The sequence below is a fragment of the Sciurus carolinensis genome, chromosome 6 (genome assembly GCF_902686445.1).
Source record: "Sciurus carolinensis chromosome 6, mSciCar1.2, whole genome shotgun sequence".
NCBI lineage: Eukaryota > Metazoa > Chordata > Mammalia > Rodentia > Sciuridae > Sciurus > Sciurus carolinensis.
Window position 1 is genome coordinate 112,940,914 of NC_062218.1, and position 23,619 is coordinate 112,964,532.

At 39.3% G+C, this 23,619-nt stretch overlaps 1 protein-coding gene across 1 annotated transcript in view; it reads left to right on the forward strand.

The window, feature by feature from the left end:
* The first annotated feature begins 6,136 nt into the window (after positions 1 to 6,136).
* The window catches only part of Aldh7a1 (aldehyde dehydrogenase 7 family member A1), a 37,099-nt gene continuing 19,616 nt past the window's right edge, over positions 6,137 to 23,619 (forward strand). The window contains exons 1-8 of the mRNA XM_047555550.1: positions 6,137 to 6,358; positions 8,392 to 8,445; positions 9,240 to 9,305; positions 15,813 to 15,893; positions 16,413 to 16,536; positions 19,918 to 20,050; positions 20,827 to 20,871; positions 21,784 to 21,861. Of these exons, the coding sequence (XP_047411506.1) occupies positions 6,167 to 6,358; positions 8,392 to 8,445; positions 9,240 to 9,305; positions 15,813 to 15,893; positions 16,413 to 16,536; positions 19,918 to 20,050; positions 20,827 to 20,871; positions 21,784 to 21,861 (773 nt within the window). The 5' untranslated portion in view covers positions 6,137 to 6,166. The remainder of the gene's footprint in view (positions 6,359 to 8,391; positions 8,446 to 9,239; positions 9,306 to 15,812; positions 15,894 to 16,412; positions 16,537 to 19,917; positions 20,051 to 20,826; positions 20,872 to 21,783; positions 21,862 to 23,619) is intronic.

The following is a 23,619-nucleotide window of genomic DNA, read 5'->3' on the forward strand; positions in this document are numbered from 1 at the left end:
TGTCTCAAAATCAAAAAAGAATGGAGGTATGCGGATATAGCCCAGTGATAAAGCATCCCTGGTTTAAATCCCCAGTAACACACACACAGTATATTTTTACAAAAGAAACATCTAGTGGCATTATGTTTGAGATTTTATTCTATCTACAGATCAATTTGGAGAGAACAGATACCTTAGCAATGTTGGGTCTCCAGTTCATGTTCATGATATAGCTCTCTGTTTATTTAGATTTTATTTCTCTCAGGAACGCGTTACAGTTTCAATATCATTGCATGGTCTTTCGTTCTAGTTATTCCTAAGTATTTTATTTTTAAAATCATCTTTAAATTAGAACCTGTTATGGTTTAGATATAAGGTGCCCCCAAAAGCCTATGTATGAAGCAATAAAGTTTAGAGGTAAAATGATTGAGAGCCTTAACTTAATCAGTGTATTAATCCCCCTATAGGGCTTAACTGGGTGGTAACTGTAGGGAGGAAGGGTATGGGTAGAGGAGGTGGGTCACGGGGTGTTTACCTTGGGGAGACATATATCTCCATGGTGAGAGTTCCGTCTCTTTTTCCTGGTGCTTTCTTCCACCACAGTCTTCTTGTCATGGTGTTCTGCCTTACCTCAGGCCCCAAGGAATGGAGTCAAGCGACTATGGACTGAGACCTCTGAAACCATGAGACCCTTGTCAGGTCTTTTGGTCACAGTGGCAAAAAAGCTGACTAAAACAGACCCCTCTTACTGAATTATAATTTACAAAATTTATAAGCTTTATATGTCCAATTCAACTGAACTATGATAAATGAATAAAGCACATAAATACCTCTGCAGTTACGATAAAGAACACTTATACTATACCCAAAATTTCCCTCCTGTTTCTTTGCCACCAGTCATCTCTCCCAATCCCCTGGACTCCTGGTTACCATTCGTCTGCTTTTTGTCACCATAGGTTTGCTTTTTCTAGCATATATGTAGAGTTATTCAGTATGTTATCTTTTGGATTTGGTTTCTTTCACTTAGTATAATGCTTTTGAGATTAATCTGTGACTTTATGAGAAATGACAAAAGATTTTCCAAAGTGCTTGTATCCTTTTGTGTTTAATCAGCAATAAGTGAGAGTTTTAGTTGATTCTCATCCTGCCCAGCATTTGGTTTTATCAATCTTTTTAATTATAGTCATTTGTATCAGTCAAATATCTCCAGAGAAACAGAACCAATAGGATATATTTAGAGAGAGATTTATTATATGGAGATTTATTGTGAGAATTGGCTCACCTGATTATGAAGACTGAGAATTCCCACAATCTGCCTTCTGCAACCTGAAGACTCAGGAAGTTTAGTAGTATAGTTCCAGTTTAACCCCTGAATATCTCTTGGGTTTCTTGTCTTGATATGGGATCTCTCCCTCTCTCACACCCTCCACCATAACACCATTTACCTTGTGAGTCGACCAGGGGGTTCTCACCAGAGCTAGACGATGCTGGTGCCATGCCCTTGAGCCTCTAGAACTTGAGCTAAATAAATATCTATCTGTCTCTCCTTTTTAATGGTATCTGGGATTGAACCCACGGTCGCTTTACCACCAAGCCTCATCCTAGCCCTTTTTTATATTTTATTTAGAAACAAGGTCTTGCTGAGTTGCTTAGGGCCTTGATAAATTGCTGAGGCTGGCCTTGAACTCATGATCCTCCTGCTGTAGCCTCTTCAGCTGCTGGAATTACAGGCATGTGCCCCTGTGCCCAGCCAAATCTGTTCTTTATAAAACACCAGGGGGGTATTTTATTATGGTAACAGAAAACAAACCAATAGAAAAATTCAAACACTGAGAACTTGGGGTGCTGATGGTGTAAGCTCCAGTCTGAGTGCTAGAGAAGACCAATGTCAGCTCAAGAAGGCAGAGAGAAAGAATTCTCCCTTTCTCTATCTTTTTTTGTGTTCAATCATGGATAAATTGGATGGTATCCACCATGTGGTGGAGGACAACCTGCTTTACTTATTCGATTAATTCAAATGTTAGTCTCTCCCAGAAATAGTCTCAGACACATCCAGAAAAAATGTTTAACCACACATCTGGGTATGCTGTGATCTACTGAAGTTGACACATAAAATTAGCCATTATAGCATTGCATGTGTAGTAGCATCTCACTGTGGTTTTAATTTGCATTTTTCCCTAATGAGTAATGATGAACATCCTTTTGTTATGGAGCAAGGACTTACTGCTCCAAGCACATAGAAGCCTATATTAAGGCACCCCATTTTTGCAAAGAGTAAAGGCTTTATTGGCCAACTGGTAGGTAAGCCAGGAACTAAAAACTCAGATTTGTTTCCTTCATCATTTGGTATAAATTCAGTGGAGGAATTTATAGGAAGGGAGAGGGGAGAAGTTGCTTGTTGATTGGATGGCATGCCTCTTCATAAAAGGCATGTTTCTTTTTAGTGGGGAGTTACATTCTGCCCAGGGGATTTTGAGCTCGCGACATCACTGATTAGATGAACGTTAATTTGTGTGTGTGTGTGCATGTGTTACTGGAGATTGAATCCAGGGCTTCAGATATACTAGGCAAACATTCTACCACTAAGCTACATCCCCAGACCTTTCAATTTGTTGAAGATAGGATCTCACTAAATTTCTCAGGCTGGCCTTGACCTTGTGATCCTCCCGCCTCAGACTCCCAAGTAGTTGGGATTATAGGCATAGGCCACACCATCAGCTCATGTTCATTATTAAAAAACTGGTTCCATATTGCAAGACTCATTAGTGTAAGGCCTGGAGGCTTTTCCTGGAAAACCACTTAAAAACTTTGTTATTTAAGGAATTTATATCTGAGTGTATCCAGGCCTTAGTCACTTTCACTTTCAAGAGCTTATCTGACATTTATACATCAATTTTGTTTTGTTTTCTTTCTTTTGTGTGTGTGTGTGTGTGACAGAGAGAGAGAGAGAGAGAGAGAGAGAGAGAGAGAGAGAGAGAGAGAGAGAGAGAGAGATTGAGCCCAGGACCTTACAATGCTAGGCAAATACTCTGACACTGAGTTATATCCCAACCCCCGTGTATCTCCTTAGATGAAGAGTCCAATTTTGTCCATTTTTAAAATGCCAGGTCCTTTTCTTTTTATTGAATTGTAAGCATTTCTTATTATTCTGGAGACAAGCCCTTTACCATACATATTATTGTTATTATATGATATTTTCTCATCATGGGTCATCTTTTCATATTACTAACTATCCTTTGAAAAGTAGAAGGGTTTAATGTTAATAAAGTCCAATTAACTAATTTTTTGGTCCTAAGAGCTCTTTGAATAACTTAGCTGTTCTCATCTAAGGGCTCTTTTCTCCCCTCTGAAGGTAAAATTGGGTAATGTTCAGCCCAAGAACTACAAAGGCCCTAGAATACTGTTTTCCAAGCCCAAAGAAAGAACATGGAGGACTCGATAGAGAGGTTATGGACATTTTATTATTTACTCTTAGGTGGCGGCAGGTCAAGATGTGATGGAAGTCCGCACCATACCTACAAGCAGGGGGTATATATGTATGATAGATTGCATACCCACTATACAGGTGACTTTCTTCAGATGTTTTATGAGTACATTACTTTATTTATAACCAAGGTCACTCTCTTCAGATGCTGTCCAGCTCCCCCTCTCCTTTTCTCTTGTTATCACATTCTTTTAGAGACCTTCTTATCTCACTGCAAGCTATTCAAGGCACTGATTAGTGTTTAACCCAACAGGCAATGTCTGGAGATTTTTTTTTTTTTTTTTTTTTTCACTTATTTTTATCTGGTGCTGAGGATGGAACCCAGTGCCTCACACATGAACAAGTGAGCGCTCTACCACTGAGCCACAACCCCAGCCCTGGAGATGTTTTTTAATTGTTACAACTTGGGGAATGGGAATGTGGCTCAGTGGTAGAACACTTGCCTACTAGCATTTATGAGGACCAAGTTCAATCCTCAGCACCACAAATTAAAAAAAAAAAAAAATCATCACAACTTGGTGATGCTAACAAGGGCTTAGAGGCTCTCTTCTAAAACCACTGACCCTTCGTGTGGGCCTACCTCTAGATCTATAGTCTGTTTTAATTATTGTGTACAGTATGAAGTAGGATTTTTTCTTTTTCTGCACATGAATATCCAATTAACGTGTCACCATTTGTTGAAAGAACTACACTTTCCTCATTGAATTTCCTTGACATTTTTATTGAAAATTGACCAACCATATGTATGAGGGTCTATTTTGAGGGTCCTTTATTCTGTTCCACTGTTTTTTCCCTTCAGTGCTAGAGGATCAAATCCAAGCCCTCACACATTCTAAGCATATACTCTCCCACTGAGCTATGCCCCCAGCCCCACTGTTCCAGTGATCTTTTGTCTACCACTATACTAATATGACAGTTTTGTTTACTTTAGTTTTATAATAACTGTAAAGTTGTTATAAAATGTTTAAAATTTGGCAAAAAATTTTAAAAAATACATTGTTTTGGCTATCCTAGATCCTTTTGCAATTCCATTTAAACTTTGGAGCTGACTATTACTTTGATTGAGATTGCATTGAGTCTATAGATGAATCAAGGCACTGGAGGTGGCTCTCTTAGCCTAATGTCATTAAAAGCTAGAATCATATACTGTTAGTCAACAACTCTTCTTTTGGTTCTGGGCTCATTAAAAAACCGAATAGAGTGTTGACACTCTGTAATCCCAGCTTCTTGAGAGTCTAAAGCAGGAGGGCTGAAAATTCCAGGCCTGCCTTGGCAACTTAGATCCTGACTCAAAATAAATGAAAAGGGCTGGAAATGTAGTTCCGTGGAAGAGTGCTTACCTAGCATTTGTCAGGCTCTGGATTCAGTTCCCAGTATTGTAAAGATAAAAAAGGAAAAAGCAACAGCAGCAGCAACACCACCACCAAGTAGATAGTTTGTTGCCTGGAGAGAATGAAACAATTTGAGGATGTGAGTACCCAGTCTTTTCGGAAGATATTTTCTCTGTAAAATGATAACAGCATTCTGGTTGTAGCAGTTTTTTTTTTTTTTTTTTTTTTTTTTTTGGTGAGAACTTAATTGATATGAGTTTAACTAGAACAACAGTGTACTTATCAATGCATCAACAAATCAGGTTCTGGGTTTTTGAAATCCATATGGTACCCTGAGTGATGGTAAATTCACCAATTTAATGCTATCAGGGAACCAGCAGATTTTTTCAGGTCAAACCCCTCTGTCTCCTGGCCAGCTATCTTTGAAAAACAAAGACAGCATTCACTGAGGACATCTTAAGTAGAAGTCATTTGTACCTATGCTTAATTACAACCCTATGACACATTTGACAAGTTGTTTTGAAAAGTAGAATTGGTCATGTGCAAATTTTCTCACTTTTAATAGAATTATTAAAATTAGTAAAAAGTATTAAAATTATTAAAATTAAAATTAGGTCAAAAGTGTGCCCGGTTCAGTCAGTACATTTAGAAGGCAGAAGATATACAGGGCTGGTGGTGATGTAGCTCAGTGATAAGAGTCCCTTTCTTTGCATGCTGGCGAGGTCATGGGTTCAATCCCCAATACTGTAAAAGGAAAAGAAAAAAAGACATACAACTAAAGGTAGTTGATCAAAACCTATCTGTGTTTTTCAAAAGTAAGAGAATATCGAGGCAGGATACCTAGAAGGAAATGCAATAATTTGGTATTTTCATTTATTATGAAACTTAATTTGTAATTTACCTTCTCCCCACCCAGGCTACTCCAGGGACCAGGGACGTCACCATGACTTGAGAAATGGTTAGAGATGCCAATTCTCAGGCCTCAGCCCAGACCTAGATTCAGAATGTGTACTGAACACCATGGCCAGGGTGACTAAATGCATATTGCAGTTGGCGAAGCTCCGCTCTAACCTAGCGTACTTCAGAGGCAGCATTTTGCTGTACGGAATTCCTAACCCGTGCCGCGGTTCGCGGTGTCTTTCACCGGGTGGCGACACTCCCCCACCACCTTCCTCCTTGCAGTCGGGTGGTTCCAAACTGGGGTTAAACTCCAGGCTCCGCCGGAAGAAGAAGGCTCAGAGGCGGCGGGCGACTGTGGGGGGCGTGCGGTGTGGGAGGGCCCGGGTCTGCCCAATGGCCTCTCCCCGACGCGGGGCGGGACTCTATTTCAGCGGCTCCCCAGGCTGTCCGCGTCACGCGTCTGGGTCTCAGTATGTGGTATTTTGCTCGCGAGCTCTGTGTGAACGCTACAAAGAACCTCAAGCTTCTAGGACTTTGGAACAGGCCTGCTGCCTTCATGTCCACTCTGCTGATCAATCAGCCCCAGTATACTTGGCTGAAGGAGCTGGGGCTCCGCGAGGAAAACGAGGGCGTGTATAATGGAAGCTGGGGCGGCCAGGGAGAGGTATGCGGCCGCCAGCGAAATCTCTGCCGCCGGGGTTTGCTCTGGGAGGCTGGGCGGGCTCTGCCTTACCGACTCCGCTTGGCCCTGGCGGCGGGTGTACCGGATGGGACGGTTTGAAGCTACAGAGTGCCTTTACAAGTAAAACCGAAAACAAAAATAAAATAATCCTTAGATTTTAGGTCTTTGTGTGCCACGAAGAATCGAAGCCATTATGGAGCTATTAGGGGGCTAGATGCACTCATACTTACAGCCTTAAGGCAGTCTTGCTTGGGATTGGTAGTGAGAAGACGCCACACACTTTGCTGAGCAATCGATCTTAATTATGAGCTTGATTGTAGCTCTTAAAAAGTAACCTGCCCCGCAGGTAACATTCTACGGCGTAGTTTTATGTTGTTTTTTTCTTGTTTTCATTTTGGTACTGGGAATTGAACCCGGGGTTACTTTTACCCCAGAGCTGTACTCCCAGTTCCTTTTTATTTTTGAGACAGGGTCTCACTAAGTTGCTGAGGCTGACATGGAATTGGGGTCCTCCTGCTTTAGCCTCCCAAGTGACTTGGAATTATAGGCGTGCACCACCGCACCAAGTTTATGTTCTCTTTTCTGAACAATGATGAACAAGGTTTTACTTACTAAAATCGTGTAAACTTCCTTGAAGATGGGATTTTCAGTATTTCTCTATTGCGCAGTTTAACACCGTGTCTGAGAATGTTTTATAGAATGCAATGAAAAGGTAAGGTTATTATGCCCCCGCTTTTGAAAAAAGTGGCCTACAAAAGGAAGCTTTTATAGGAAAACATTATGTAACATTCAATTCAGTTGACTGTTTAATAAATAACTTGCTTTGATAGAAGAGACATCTTTTTCATTTATCTGTGGTTGTAGGAGATTTAATTGTTCTCTAAATTCCATTCAGTTGGTCGTTTCATTCTGTTTTTCTTGTGATATCTAATCATTAGGCTCTTCCATTAAATATTCTCTCCTGAAGGCCTTTTAATTGCACCTTGGTTTTTGTTTTCCCAATTGACCTGAGACCTCTCCAATTAGTGTGGACTTAGGCCTTTGCCATAGTTGTCTAGACTTTATCATTTCATCTTCAGAAAAGAGAGTGGGCAGAATAAGGGAGAGAAAGAATAAGTAAAACTTGGTCAGTTTGTTTCGCTAATTGAAAAAGAGTTGAAATAACTGATTAGATGAAGACTTTTGTTTGTATACCTATTATTCAGATGGCAAGGGTGGGTTTTAGGAAAAGGTGGTTCCTAATGAAAGGCCTGATCACTGTAAAGCATCCGCGCCCCCCCCCCCCCCCTTTTGGTCCTGGGACAAGCCCAGGGTCTCACATACACTAAGCAATTTTGCTCTGCCACTGAACTACATCCCCAGCCCTTTTGATTGTTGAGAATCTTGTTCCGTTACCCAGGCTGACCCTAACTTGTGATCCTCTTGTCTCAACTTCCCAAGTAGCTGGGATTACAAGTATGTGCCACCATGCCTAGCTCTAAGAGTGGTTTTGTCACAGGACAAGTTTCTGGATAAGGGTCGGAGGAGGAGGGGGAATTCAACTTAGGACCAGCAGGATTCTTGGCATATGTGACAGAAAAGGCATAGAGGTTTATTTAGAAAGTAGATACACCTTCAAGGGAGAATGTAGGCTATCTTGAGAGTGAGAAGTTCTGCCTTGGACTGGGGGTCTAACAATTATAGAAGGGGCTGAACTGGAGGTGGAACCAGGGTAGAGCTGCACAATTTTAAGCCATATTTCCTTCACTTACAAGGGCATAGGCCAAAGGCCTGTTGGTCAACATTTATAGCTGTGTTTTCTGCATCTCGATGGCTCATGGATGTTTAAGACTCAGTTATCTATCTCTGTCTTTATCCTGAGTCCCCATCTCATTTTAATTCTAACAGTGTAAAGGGTTCTGTTTTGGACATTGTATTTGTACCGCCCCCATATGTTCCTTCTTTGGTCTGTTCTCTTAATTTGGAAGGAGTTATGATTTCTGTAAATACTGGTCATTTTTTGGTTTTGTTTTTAGGTTATTACAACCTATTGTCCTGCTAACAATGAACCAATAGCAAGAGTCCGGCAGGTAAGTTTTTAAAATTCAAACTGCTCATAGGGAGTTTTTACAAACTTTCTTTAGAGATAGAAGCCTATTAGGCAGTTCAAGAGCAATACAAACATACAAATGCAAAGAACAATGTGTTTCTGTTTCATTTGACATTAAAGAATGTCTGGGAGAGACTACTCTTTTGGTGGGTGTGGCGTGTCCTAGAGGAGGTGAACCTTAGAGAGGACTAAGGAGTTCCATTTAACACTGTGCTTCTGAATCTCCTGAGGGGTTTTGTTAGAATGTGGTTTCTGATTCCCTAAGTCTGAGTTGGAGCCCAAGGTTTTCATTTCTAACACAGGTCAGGTGGTATGCCCAGATAAGGCCAACGGACCTTGCTTTGAAAAGCAAGGTTTTAAAGCACAGCTGGATTCCATCCTGTCTTCCTGAGTTCTGGCCAGATTTTGGAAGCTTAAACTGTGAAAATCATTCTCAATCATATATCTTAGGGAGACCCACAGACTTCCAGCTTATATCCAAAAATGTCTTTTTTTTTGAGAGGGGAGAGACAGGGATTGAACTCAGGGGCACTCGACCACTGAGCCACATCCCTGCCTTATTTTATATTTTATTTAGAGACAGGGTCTCACTGAGTTGCTTAGTGCTTCATTTTTGCTGAGGCTGGCTTTGAATTCTTGATCTTTCTGCCTTAGCATCCGGAGCTGCTGGGATTATAGGTGTGTGCCACTGTGCCTGGCATCTGTGTGTTTTTGAAGGAGGTCATCACCTCCTGTTACTGTTTCATTTCTCTCTCCCTCTAATTCTTAATGTAGGCCAGTGTGGCAGACTATGAAGAAACTGTAAAGAAAGCAAGAGAAGCTTGGAAAGTCTGGGCGGATGTAAGTATGCTTTTTGTGATTTAAAGCACAGAAGAGATCACCTCTTAATCGTGATGAGATAAATATCTGTTTAGCAGGTCAGTGACTCTCACTGAAACATGGGCTCCTTGAGACTGTGATGCTGAAAGTGGGGCAGCGATTTGTTTCCACTCAACTCCTGGGATAGTGCCTTTTTTGTATTTGGCATTCATTGAATAATTTTATTTTTAAAAAGTTTTTGTTTTTAAAAAAAATTGTTTTAGTTGTAGATGAACACAATACCTTTATTTAATTTATTTTTTTAATGCGGTACTGAGGATCAAACCCAGTGCCTCACATGTGCTAGTCAAGCACTCTACCACTGAGCCACAACCCCAGCCCCTGAATGAGTAATTTTAAGTGGATTAAAATTTTCTACTGATGCAGTATGAACTTGGGCTATAAATAGTCTCCTCTGAAGTTATAAGTAAGCAAGTAGAAAAAGAATGAAAGGTCTTTGTTAAAAATACTTATTTGCTTTTCTTTGTCCCTCTTGCCAGATTGACCTGGGAAGGATGCAGTAGGCCAAGAGCCCAAGAGCAATCACAGTGTCTCTTTCTCAGGACAAGGGACTGTAGGCAGAGTCCACCTCCCTGGTCTGAGTCTCCATCAGGGGTTAAATGAGCAAATGTGAGAACCATGACTGGTGCTGGACTGGGCCACACTGAACCACTGGGGGCTGGCTCCTGAGAATGGGAGAGTAAAGGAGAGCAGGGAAAGCTTGGGTTTATCCATTGCCCTCCTCCCTCCATCCTTAGAGTGCTTTGTCATATTAAGGGGATGCCATAGTGCCCATCTTCTGAGGTTGTCCTCAGAGTTGAATACTTAAAGTGCTTATAGGAGAGCCTGGTATTTAGCAAACCCCAGTGTTATAAAACCATGTGCTGCTGAATGGGACTGCCAAGCCTGAGTTAGTAATTGGAGTTGGGGCCATGGCAGATAGGAGGGGACAGACTCTCCAAGAGAGCCTGGGTGGTACACACAGTTGTCCTCAGCCAAGACCATCTTTATGCAAAGCATGGAGAACATCTTTCCTGTACTTTAATTCTGGATATAAGTGGGCTGAGGGTTCTACTTTATGCAAAAAAGAACGAGTAGAAAAATACCACTTATACAAGTTAATGGTGTCCTAAGTAAAGTTCACCAACCTGGGTAATGTCCCAAACAGTATCATTTATTGTTTTAAAGATTACATTTTCTTTCTCAATGTAGAAGCAATACATACTTCTTGTTGAAAAAAAAAGAGCTGAGTATGATACACACCCAGCTACTTGGGAGCCTGAGGGAGGAAGATTCCAAGTTTGAGGCCAGCATGGGCAATTTGGCAGGACCCTATCTCAAAATTTAAAAAGGGCTGAAGATGTAGTTCAGCAGTAGAGCACTTGCTTAGCATGCAAGAGGCCCAGTATTATTAGTGTTCTTTTGCTGTGACAAAATACCAGAGAAAAATCAACTTAAAAGAGGAAAATTTTGTTTTGGCTATGGTTTCAGAGGTTTTGTTCCATAGTCTGCTGGCACCATTGCTTTATGTGGTGAGTGTCAGAACATAATGGTGGGGAACACATGATGGAGCAAAGCTACTCACCTTGTGGTCAAGAATTAGAGAAAGAGGTTGGGCCCAGGTTACCCTTCAAGGGCATGACTCCGGTAGTCTACTTCTAACTAGGCCCTAGTCCTAAAATTTCTACCACCTCCAGCTGAGGATCCTTTGGAGGACATTTCAGATCCAACGTGTAATAACATAATCAAATTTAGTTCCCTTAAACTCAGTCTCCTCAATATATAGTGGCCATTTGAATTGTGTTTTGGTGCATTTTCTTCCCATTTTGCATATTTACTCCACAGTTGTGATTATTATACATACAAATATACATACATGTTGGAAAATTTTGTGACTTGTGTATCATCATATATCAGTCTAAAGTTACTGTACAATTCTTCAAGTTAACATGTATACTTTAAAAAAATTAATGCTTCATTTTTAGAGCAGTTTTAGGTTTACAGAAAAATGAACAGAAAGTATAGATTTCCTGTTTATCCCTTCACCTCTCTTCACAGGTTTTCCCCATTATTAATATCTTACATTATTGATGAGCCAATATTGCTACATTATTATTAACTAAAGTATATAACTTAGGGTTCATTCTGTATACATTGTTTTGAATGCTACTGCAACTTCATTTTGTCTGTGTGTGTGTGTGTGTGTGTGTGTGTATGTATGGTTTCACGAAGTTGCTCAGGCTGGCCTCAAATCTGAGATCTTGCCTTAGCTTCCTGAATAGCTGGGTAGCCCTAGGAGTAACTTTACATGTCTTCCCACTAGAAGCCTCTATTGTGTGTATTACCCAGGGTAAATACAAGCAGTTTTGGGAGGAGAAAAAAAGAAGTTTGTGTAATCTTTTCCTGAACTTTTTACTTTGCCCCTAGGGTGTGGGGGTGGTTGGTATCTGATATTTTGGTGATCTTTCTTGAATATTGTGCTGTACTTTTTTGTCATTGCTATTTTCAAATTCAGGATCTCATTTGGTAGTCCACTCTGTGCCTAACGTCTCTTCTTATGCTGCTGATGGTTTTTAGACTTTCCAATAGAGTGGGGGTGCTCAGTGACAACAGGTCACTTTCCTAGGTGATAGTGAATAGAGCCAGTTGATGATCCTGCTTGTTACAGTTAAGCAACTGAGTTCAAAGTTTAAGGTAGAAACTGAGCTTTTCCTGACTGCCTCTGGGGTTCCTGCCGGCAGGGCAGTGACTTAGAAAGGTAATGGATGCCTCAAACAAGAACAGACCAGAGCTTGCTGCCCTCCTGTCTGCAAGCTTCCCTCTTGAATCCTCTCTCTAGGGGCTGCTTGTGCTTGACCCTCCTCCTTTTTGAAATAAAAAAATTTTTAAATTGTTATTGTTTGTTCTATTTAGTTGTATATGACAGCAGAATGCATTTTGATTCATTGTACACAAATGGAGTACAACTTTTCAGGATGTAGAGTCACACCATTCCTGTAATCATACATGTACATAGGGTAATGATGTCTCCTCCTTTTGGCTGGCCTTGCTTGTGTTAGGATAAATCACTGTTTCATTTAGTTTTCTGTTTGTTTGTTTATACCAGAGATTGAACCCAGGGTCATTTAACCACTGAGCCACATCCCTAACCTTTTTAATATTTTATATAGAGACAGAGTCTAGCTGAATTACTTAGGGCCTCACTAAATTGCTAAGGCTGGATTTAAACTTGTGATCCTCCTGCCTCAGCCTCCTGAGCTGCTGGGATTGCAGGTCTTTCTTTTTTGAGGCAGGGTCTCACCACGTCCTAGGTTACTCTGAAACTGTGGGCTCAAGTGACTGTCCCACTTCAGCCTCCTGAGTGCTGAGATTATAAGTATGCACCACCACTTCTGGCTTTCTCAAAGTCTTGCCTAGTCGTTTCCTCAATACTTTTAGTTCCCTACATATGGCCATATTTGATGTCCATTCTACACTGCACTTTATGTGGTGATGTGTGAAGGGATGAGGACTGTTGTTGCCTATTTGGGAGTCTCGCTAAGTTGCTCTGAATGACTGGCCTTTTTTTTTTTTTCCCCCTCTCTCAGGGGTGCTGGGGATTGAACCCAGTGCCTTCTGTTTGCGAGGCAGGTACTCTACCAACTGAGCCATATCCCCAGCCCTCTGGTCTTGAACTTGCGATCCACCTACCTCAGCCTGCAGAATAGCTGGGATTATTTGGGAGTCATATGCCACCACTTCTGACAAGTGGAAAAATTATGGAATGCAGGTCATGTGCTAGGAAATACATAGAATCTGTGCTAATTTATTTATTTATTTATTTATTTATTTATTTATTTTGGGTACTGGGTATCGAACCCAGGGCCTTGTGCTTACAAGGCAAGCACTCTACCGTCTGAGCTATCTCCCCAGCCCCTGTGCTAATTTATTTAACATTACAAGTTTTTGTTTCCTATTTACAAAGGAGTGTGTGTGTTATAAAAATGTCAGACTTTGCTGACATAAAATGGGTACAATAAAAGTCTGTTATAATTTCCCTGCCTAGAAATTATCAGATAACAGCTTGGTGTATAGTCCTCCAACTTGAAGTAGAAGTTTACTTACCATGTGCATTATTTTGTACTTTTTTATTATCTTGTTATGGCTCTTAAATGTTTTTCTTATAAATCAGCCTCATTATTTTTAGAGAGAGTTCCATTTTATGGCCGTTCTATAATTAACTCATCAAATGCTGATAGACTGATGGACTTTTAGATGGCTTCTGCTTTTCTCTACTAGAAACTACACACAGTGCATATTGTGTTTATGCTTTTGCACACTTACATACAAGCTCAGTTTCCACTCAGTTTCCAGAAGTGGAACTACATAGTTAAGTGTAGGAACATTTTTTTTTTTTTTTTTGGTACTGGGGATTGAACTCAGGAGCACTCAACCACTGATCCATATCCCTAGCCCATATATATATATATATATATACACACACACACACACATATACATACACATACATACACACATACACATAAATATATATATATATATATTCTACTTCTACTTCAATTTGGAGGACTATACACCAAGCTGTTATCTGATAATTTTTAGGCAGGGAAATTATAACAGACATTTTTTTTTTTTTTTTTGCAGTACTGGGGATCGAACTCAGGGCCTTGTGCTTGTGAGGCAAGCACTCTACCATCTGAGCTATCTCCCCAGCCCTATAACAGACTTTTATTGTCCCCATTTTATGTCAGCAAAGTTTGCCATTTTTATAATACACACACTCTTTTGTAAATAGGAAACAAAAACTTGTAATGTTAAATAAATTAGCACAGATTCTATATATTCTCTCTCTATGGAGTCTTGCTAAGTTGCTTAGGGCCTTGCTAAGATGCTGAGGGTGACTTCAAACTTGCAATCCTCTTGCCTCAGCCTCTGAAGCTGCTGGGATTACAGGTGTGTAATCCCACCCACGCCCAGCCTGGAACTTTTAAAAAATATTTATAGATTATCAAGTTACCTTCCAGAAAACCTGTAGTAAGACACAGTGATGCAGGAGAGAAGAAGACAGAGCAAAGAAGAGCCTGGAGCTTACACGCTTTGTGAACTGGTACAATGATGAGGACAGATGGGGAGTGATTGGCTCCAACCCTGGGGGTGAGTTCCGTGGAAAAGAAGGTTCCTTTTAGTTCCTTTGGAAGCAGAGATAGAGGAAAAGCTGGAGGAGAAGGGAGTAATGGTCCTTTTCCCCAGTTCCACAAAACATATCTCAGGTTTAGTATGGGCCGACTCATCCTCTTCACCCTGCAAAACACTGGCTCCTTCCCCCAAATCATCCTTGTTTAATAGTTGCACTTCCATCTTCTTGGATTTTCAAGTCAGAGACCTGAGAGTCATCCTTAGTTCTTCTATTTTTCCTATTTCTTGAACTTGTCTTGGATCCATTCCTTTAGTGTGTTCTGTCAGTTTTACTTCTAAAATAGATCTAGAGTTCACTTTGTCTCCCTTGGTATCACTGCAGTGTTAAGAGCAAGTCACTGTAATCTTTTGCTCTGGCTACTATAATTTGAGTGTGTGTTACTGAGTATGAAACCCAGGTCTTCATGCTGAATTATGTGCTCAGCCCTTTTTAAAATTTTGACACAGGGTATTGCTAATTTGCCCATGCTGACCTTCAATTTAAGATCTTCCTGCTTCAGCCTTCCAAGTCGCTGTGATTACAGCTTTAATATGTGCACTCCTGTTCCCAGCTATAATACGGTCTTAACTGGTGTCTCTGTTTTAGATGCTCTGGTTTTCCAACAAGCCCCTTTTGTTTTCCATGATTCATCTTATACGTTTTTTTCCTTTTTCTGGAAGAATCTTCCTGTGGCTAAATGTTTCCCATTCTTCTGGTTTCAGCTTCAGTTTTACCTCCTTAGATATGTTCCCTGCCAACCTTTTAGGTAGAGCAGCTTGCCCACTTAGCCTCCAAATTTAGTGTCTACTCTGTTTCAGTATACCCCCGCCTTTGTCTTTATAGCCCTGATGACAATTTGTAATTTCTCTCTCTCTCTCTCTCTTTTTTTTTTTTTGTGAGGCAGGGTAGTACTAGGGATTGAACTGAGGGGCACTAACCATGGAGCCACATCCCTGACCTTTTTCATTTTTTATTTTTGAGACAGGGTCTCATTAAGCTGCTTAGTGCCTCACTAAGTTGCTGAGGCTGACTTTGAATTCATGATCTTTCTGTCTCAACCTCCTGGGATTACAGGCATGTGCCACCATGCCCTGTGACAATTTGTAATCTTTTCCCTTCTGTACCTCCCAGTAGATATTAGCCCCATGAATGCCTTGCATTTATTTTAGCCACCATGTTTAGCCATATCACAGTATTGATGTAATCAAAAAAGTCTTTGGTGTGATTGACTTTGTTCTACAATGTACAACTAGCTCTGTTATAGACATGAATTTACCTTTTGAGTCACACACTAAAATTCCATTGTTTTCTTAGATTCCTGCTCCAAAGCGAGGAGAAATAGTAAGACAGATTGGTGATGCCTTGCGGGAGAAGATCCAAGTACTGGGGAACCTGGTAATTTTTTTGCAGTATATTCATAATCCTTGGAATGTAGAATAAAGATGTCATGCATTTTTTTTTGGGGGGGGGTGGGTACTTGGGTTTGACTCAGGGCACTCAGCCACTGAGCCACATCCTCAGCCCTTTTTTGTATTTTATTTAGTGACAGGTCTCACTGAGTTGCTTAGTGCCTCACTGTTGTTGAGACTGGCTTTGAACTCGAGATCCTCTTATCTCAGTCTCCTGAGCTCTAGGATTACAGGTGTGTGCCACTGTGCCCGGCTGTCATGCATTTTTGATATGATTGTGATTTTTGAGTTTATATGTTTCAAAAATCCTTTCTATAGAGGAAAGATTAATGAGATGGACAGGAAAATTAAAGAAAATTCTCTAGTTTTAAAATTCTATAGGATAAAGGAACAGACTTTCCTCAGTTTGTTACTATCACAAAATAGACACTAAATGCCTACCACGATTTAATGTTTAAAGCTTGAATTCTGTTGGAAAAATTCTGCTTGGCTTTTTAATTTTTAGGTGTCTTTGGAGATGGGGAAAATCCTAGTGGAAGGTGTGGGAGAAGTTCAAGAGTACGTGGATATTTGTGATTATGCTGTTGGCTTGTCACGCATGATCGGGGGACCCATCTTGCCTTCTGAAAGTAAGCCATGACATCAGTTAAACTGAGTTCTGTACTCTGATAGAGAGAGCTCTAGAAAATACTCTGGATGGGAAGTATTTGCACCAAAGGAATTGCAAGTGGAATATAAATATGTGAATATGTCTTCAATCTTTCTAAGCAATGTATGTTAAAGCAGGTTAAAACATAAGATCCAGAACACCCCAACCTGATCTGCCTTATGCTGGGAATTGAACCTGGGCCTCACACAAGGTGGGTGCTAGGCAGGTGTCTACCATTGAGCCACATCCCCATCCCATTTTGTTTTGTTTTAAAGCTGAAACCCAGTGTGGTGAGTACATGAATGGGGTACTCTTAACACATCTAGAAAACAATTTGTAAATATACCCAGAGTCTTAAAGTCAGTTTTTAAGAGTATAACTGTTTAGTCACAGCAGCAAAATGGCTGACTAAAATGATCTGACCAGCACAATTATGGAGGAGGAAGGGTTTATTTGAGGGCTCATGGTTTCAGAGATCTTAGTCCATTGAAGGCTGGCTCCATTCCTTGGGGCTCGAAGTGAGGAAGAACATCATGGCGGAAAAGCATGGCAGAGTGAAACAGCTTGCTTCATCAGAAAGCAGAGAGGGAGAGAGACAGACTCCACTCTCCAGATACAAAATATATAACCCATAGCCACTCCGCAATTCACACCATCTCCAGCCACACCCTACTACTTCAGTGACTCCCATTAGGGATTAATTCACGGATTGGGTTAAGATTCTTACAACCCCATCATTTCGAACCTTCCTGTCTCACATGTGATCTTTTGGGTACCTCACATACAAACCGTAACAATAACTAAATCTAAAACATGACAAAGATTTATGTGTAAAGGTGTTCAACAGGTCACTGTGGTGCGTGCTTGTAATAACCTAGTGACTTGGAAGGCTGAGGCAGGAGGATTTCAAGTTCAAAGCCAGCCTTTGAAACTTAGCAAGATCCTGTCTCAAAATAAAAAATAAAAAAGGACTGGGAATGTAACTCAGTGGGTAAGCACCCTTGGTTGGGTTCAATCCCTGGTACAAAAAATAATAAATAATAAAAAGGGCTTGGAGTGTAGTTTAGTGGTAAGGTGACTCTAGGTTCAATCCCCAGTACCAAAAAAAATAAAGTGTTCATTTTAGATCTCAATAAAATACATTATAAATGACTTAAATTCCTAATCCCAAGGAAAACATTAAACTAATTTTGGTGAACTATTAGCATGTCCTCAAAATGTTTATGAAGAGTGTCTTTTATTGAAATGCATTTATTGAATACTTTTATTGAAAGATTGCATTTACTTATTTATATATTTAATTTTTTTAATTTGTTCTTTTTAGTTATACATGACAGTAGAATTTTCACATATTATACATACATGGAGTATAACTTCCCATTCTTGTGGTTGTACACGATATGGAGTTACACTCGTCATGTATTCATATGTAAACAAAGGAGAGTTGTGTCCGATTCTTTCTACTGTCTTTTCTGTTCCCATCCCCTCTCCTTTCCCTTCATTCCCTTTGTCTAATCCAAAGTAATTCTGTTCTCTCCTCCCCTCCCCGCTTATCGCATGTTAGCATCTGCATATCAAAGACTTTGTTTTTTTTGGGATTGACTTATTTCACTTAGCATGATATTCTACAGTTCCATCCATTTAACAGCAAATTCTCTTTATGGCTGAGCAATATTCCATTGTGTATACATACCACATTTTCTTTATCCATTTATCTGTTGAAGGGCACCTAGGCCAGTTTCATAGCTTGGCTATTGTGAATTGAGCTGCTATAAACATTGATGTAACTGTGTCACTCTAGTGTGCTGATTTGAAGTCCTTTGGGTATATGTTGAGTAGTGGAATAGCTGGGTCAAATGGTAGTTGTATATACTTATAATTTTCAATTTAATTTTTTTCAAGATGTGATATGAATAGCAGAAAATTAGAAAAGGGTAAAGGATGAAAAGTCTCCCTCTATCCCTTTCAGGCTATTCTATAACAACCCACAGAAAAGTGAACATTTCTGATTTCTTGTGTATCTTTTTTAGAGCTTTAGTTCACATATAGGTAAATACATATTGTTGTTGTTGTTTTTAAAAACAGCAAATTATTCATTCTGTTCTCTATTTTTTTCCTACCTCATACATCTTGGAAATTGTTTCATGTATATGGTAAGAAGCTTCCTTCATTTTTTGGTAACTATTTTGTTTTAAGGTTACTTTAATTTAGCCAGTGCTCAAATGGTGGATATTTAGGGTAGAATTTAATCTTTTCTATTACAAACTATGGGGCAACCTTGTACTTCTACAGTGTTGAACTGATGAGGATGAGGGCTACATTGGTAATGTTTGCAATGTTGATGGACCAAAACAGGTAACTATGCATTTGCTTTGACAGTACATGGGATTGAGATATGCTCAAAGGGTACTTAGTAGTGATATCTGTGTGGTGGAATTATTGGGGTGTTATTATCTTCTGTTTTTCTGTATTTTCTAAGATTTTCATGATGAATATTATATTACATTTATAATCAAGAAAAAGTTTTTTTTTTACAATAAGATTTAGTTTTTTTTTTTTTTTTTTTTTTTTAATGTTGGACAAATTCCCTACTTGCAGAGAGTTTAAGCCATTTTTATTTTATTATTATTTTTTGGTACTGGGGATTGAACCCAGGGGCACCACTGAGCTATATCCCCAACCCATTTCACTTTTTATTTTGAGATAGGGTCTTTCTAAGTTGCTGATGCTGGCCTTGTACCCTCCTGCTGCAGCCCCCTGAGTAGCTGGGGTCAGAGGTGTGTACCTTTGTGCCCTAGCCTAAAGATTGTATTTAATATATAAGTACTTCTATTTGTAGTTTTAATTATCCTGTAGTGAATTTAAGTCTTTCATAACTTAGTTTTTCAATATTAGTCTATAAATGATCCACCTGTTGTAAATATGAAGAGGATTGATGCCCACTTCAATTGGCAACATAAAAAAGCCCTAAAAAGGCACAGATCTTGTATTCTGGTCATTTTCTGCCTTTCGTGATCACATTTCTTAGGGCACCTCCTACCACCTCTCTGAAATTTCCTTGTCTCCAGGTAGGATCGATAATTGCTGTGATGTATGCACTTCCTGTGAGATTCAGAGGCACAATGAGCAGCCTTATGGTTTGTAAGGGATAGTTTAGTGATAAACACTTCTGTTTTATATTAAGATTTTATCTGTATCCCACACTGTTTAAAGTGATCCACTGCAAGACATCTGAAATTTCCCCTGGTCTGGCATATGTACTTTTGTTCTGAAAATGAAAGACTTCAGACGTTATTCTTATTAATTCATATGTGTTAAATTAATGTGCCTTGAGCATGTTCTGTGCCTTCCCCCATCTCAGGACCTGGCCATGCACTCATTGAACAGTGGAATCCTGTAGGCTTGGTTGGAATCATCACTGCATTCAATTTCCCTGTGGCAGTGTATGGCTGGAATAATGCCATTGCAATGATCACTGGGAATGTCTGCCTTTGGTAAGACCTGCTCACTTCCCTCCTCAGCAGTAAGAAGGTGATAAAAGTAGTCATTTTTATGAACTATAGAAAACATTTTAAATATACTGAAGTGTTTTCTATACTTACTGTTTCCGTTAACATTGTTATGTGTGCTAGTCAGGAAGCGCTGGTCTTTATTCCATATTTGCCATTAGTGATGTGACTTAGTTTTTTGATACAGCATGGTCCCCCTTTTTTTCCCACCTTCATTTCTACTCCAAGTGCGTGTACTGTAATTCAATTCTGATGCTAACTACCCAGAGTTAGTGTTAGTCTCTACAGGTTAAGAATTCAGTCCTCAGCAAAACTGCCAGTGCTTCAGATGTGATCTCAAATGCCACCTGCAATTGAATATGCTCAGATCTATCTATAAAACAAACCATAGTTGGAAGGAATAATGATTTGGCACCATGTCACCAAAGAAACCCACACTTAAGTCCAAATAGCTAGTTGTGTAGGTGATCCATTTCCATTTCATTTGGTTCCCATAATTGGCAGAGGTTAGTGCAACAGAGACTAACCAGGCAGGCTCAGAGTCAAGTGGTGCCATTGCTATGTTCATGAAGGTTTTGTGGATCCTTAGGTCCCAGAGATGCCACTTGAAGAATTGGTTTTTATTTCACTTACTAGACTCATTTTTGTAGAATTGGACAGTGCTTTTTCAAAGACTTTTGCTTCTGCTTGATAATGAAAGGTATTTATGGTTTCCTTAAAATTAAATTTCTTTTTCTTCTTTTTTTTATTACCATGTCAAGGAAGGGGGCTCCAACAACTTCCCTCATTAGTGTTGCTGTCACAAAGTAAGTGAATGTGGCCTTCTTTTTCCTGTGTATGGCATAATCTAGGAAGGGTGATTAAAAGATCCTGAGTTTTTAATCTGATGTCAAAATGTCATATTTATTTAAGCATGGAATTTAGATAACCTTTTTCTCCTTTGGTTGCAATAACATTTTTGTATTATTTTGTAGTTTACACAGCTCTTTCAGAATCATGTCATTTATATCTTTGGAAACATGCCAGATATTGATATAGGTGTTGAACTCTTCTGGGCATTTTTTTTAATCACTTAGAAAATTAAAAACATCTTCAGTGGAGGAGAAATAGCTTGGTAATTTAAGAGCTATATTTGATAACTGTTCAACAAATTAATAATTCTGTGTATAGGTTTCTACTCAGATAATCTTTTTCTTTTTCTTAATAGACTGCTAACAAAAAGAACTGATTATATTAATCCACTGATTTACCCAACACTGTTTAAAAGGAAACTCATATTTTAGTTAAAAAATTATTAGCATTTTATTCATTATTGAGAGCTTGTCAGCTCTGATGAGGTCATAAAATGGTTCTACAAATTTATCAATCTGGAATATAATAGATTGGATATTTTCTTGTGTAGGGCTGTGATGTGCCCTTTGGCAGAAAATACTTAATGATTATTTGAAATACCTAAGCAGCGCTTTATGTCTTCTCTTTATGTCTGATGTTTTTTTCCTTCTTAAGATTATGTTAGAAATAGAGAAAAAAGGTGTTCTGCCTGTAAGTATTTGGAAACCTTATTTCTAATTTGTGTAGAGAAATTCAGGTCTGAATGTTTAAAGGGTGGGAGAGAAACTTGAAAAAGGAGAGTGAAATGGTTGGAATACATTCCTAGTTTTTAAAAAATGTCTTAAATTAAATTATTATCTATCTTAATAATAGCTCTTCCTTTCTAGGATAATAGCCAAGGTTCTGGAGGACAACAAGCTGCCTGGTGCAATTTGTTCCTTGACTTGCGGTGGAGCAGATATCGGGTGGGTGAATTAGATGGAGAGCATCCTTCTGTTGAAGATCCCCAGGGTGATCAATGAGAATTGTCTTTACTGGAATAACAAAACCCAGTGCTGCTAAGGAGATAGAAAGGATATCTTGGAATTGTCACTGTTCTAGACTTTGCTAGGCTCTTACTTTATAAGTGTATAACCTCTCTTGGAGGACAGTAATACTTGTCTTTTTAGTTACCCAGAACTACTTGTTATAATAGTTTTATATCCTGACATAACAAATTGCTGTGATGATGGGCAGTTTCTGCCTTCCCTGACCTTTGATTTATAAAGGTGTTTACAAAGCACAACTGTGGAATTATAGTGTGGCCTTGTACTCCTCCTGAAAACCTAGCCTATTGTTGGAGTTCTTCAGCTGACCAGGAAGGGGAGCCTTGGGAACATAACCTCGTTTTAAATAAATGTTTAAAAAAGCTGCCATATAATTCAATACCATAAAATTCTCCCTTTTAAACTACAATTTAGTGGGATTTTTTGTTTTGTTTTGTTTTGTTTTGTATTCTTTGTGTGGTGCTGGCGGTTGAACCCAGGACCTTGTGCATATTAGACAAGTGCTCTACCACTGAGTTATATCCCCAGCCCTGATTTACTGTTTTTTTAAAAGAATATTTTAGGATATTCAGTGTTATGCAACCATCATCATTATCTTATTCCAGAATGATGATCTGCCCAGAAACTGAAACTCCATACCCCTAACCCAGTTCCCATCCCCTCATTCATCATCCCTTGACAACACTATTGGGCTTTCTGTCTCTGGATTTGCCTATTTGGGATATTTCATACAAATGGAAACATATTCTATATGGCCTTTTGTATCTGGCTTCTATTATATAGCATAATATCAGTTTGTTTAAGCTAGAATTGACCATATTTGCTCTGACCCATAATGAAAGCTGAGGTTGTTATTTCCATCTTAGATTTTGACTAGGTGAGATCTCCTAGGAGTCAAGTCTTATAACCCATACTGTTATGCCTGGAAGGCTAATTTCTCTCTGACACTTTTATCATACTACTGTACCTACCAGGTAATTTTAAAAAGGGGCAATAAGTTTCTCCTTTGTTCATAGGGTTGAGAATGTATTAGCAAAACAGCTCCCACATATACAGTAAATAATGAAGTATTATCCAAATGAGTATTGTGTTTTTTGATTTACTCTGTTTTTGCAGTCTTTAGTATCCAGTCCTTTGTGTTGACCTTGGAATGAATGTGTTAAGCAGAACCACTTTGAGTATCAGTGCTCATATTTGTGGGCTGAACCTGAGGAAATCTGTCTGAGTAAATGAATCAAACTGTCTAGCCCTGCACTAGACTGATGTGCTTAACTTACCTACTTAGTTCAATAGAACTCTTTGAAGGACTGATCTGTGAACAGAGATTCAATCAATAGTGCTGATTACCATTCCTTAGAAGCAACTGGAAATCCTAGCACAGACTTTCTAAGGCAGCTTGTTTGAGGGATCCTGTAGGACGTTTCCCTATAGCATCTATGATTTTAATCCTTTTTTTTTTTTTTTTTTTTGATACTGAGGATTGAATCTAGAGGTGCTTTACTATTGAGCTACATCTCCAGCCCTTTTTAAATTTTGAGACAGGGTCTTGCTAAGTTGTTGAGAACTGGTCTTGAACTTGTGATCCTCCTGTCTCAGCTTTTCAGGTAGCTGGGACTACAGGCGTGTACTACTGTGCCTGGCACTGTTTTTAATTCTTAAGGAATTATATAATAGATT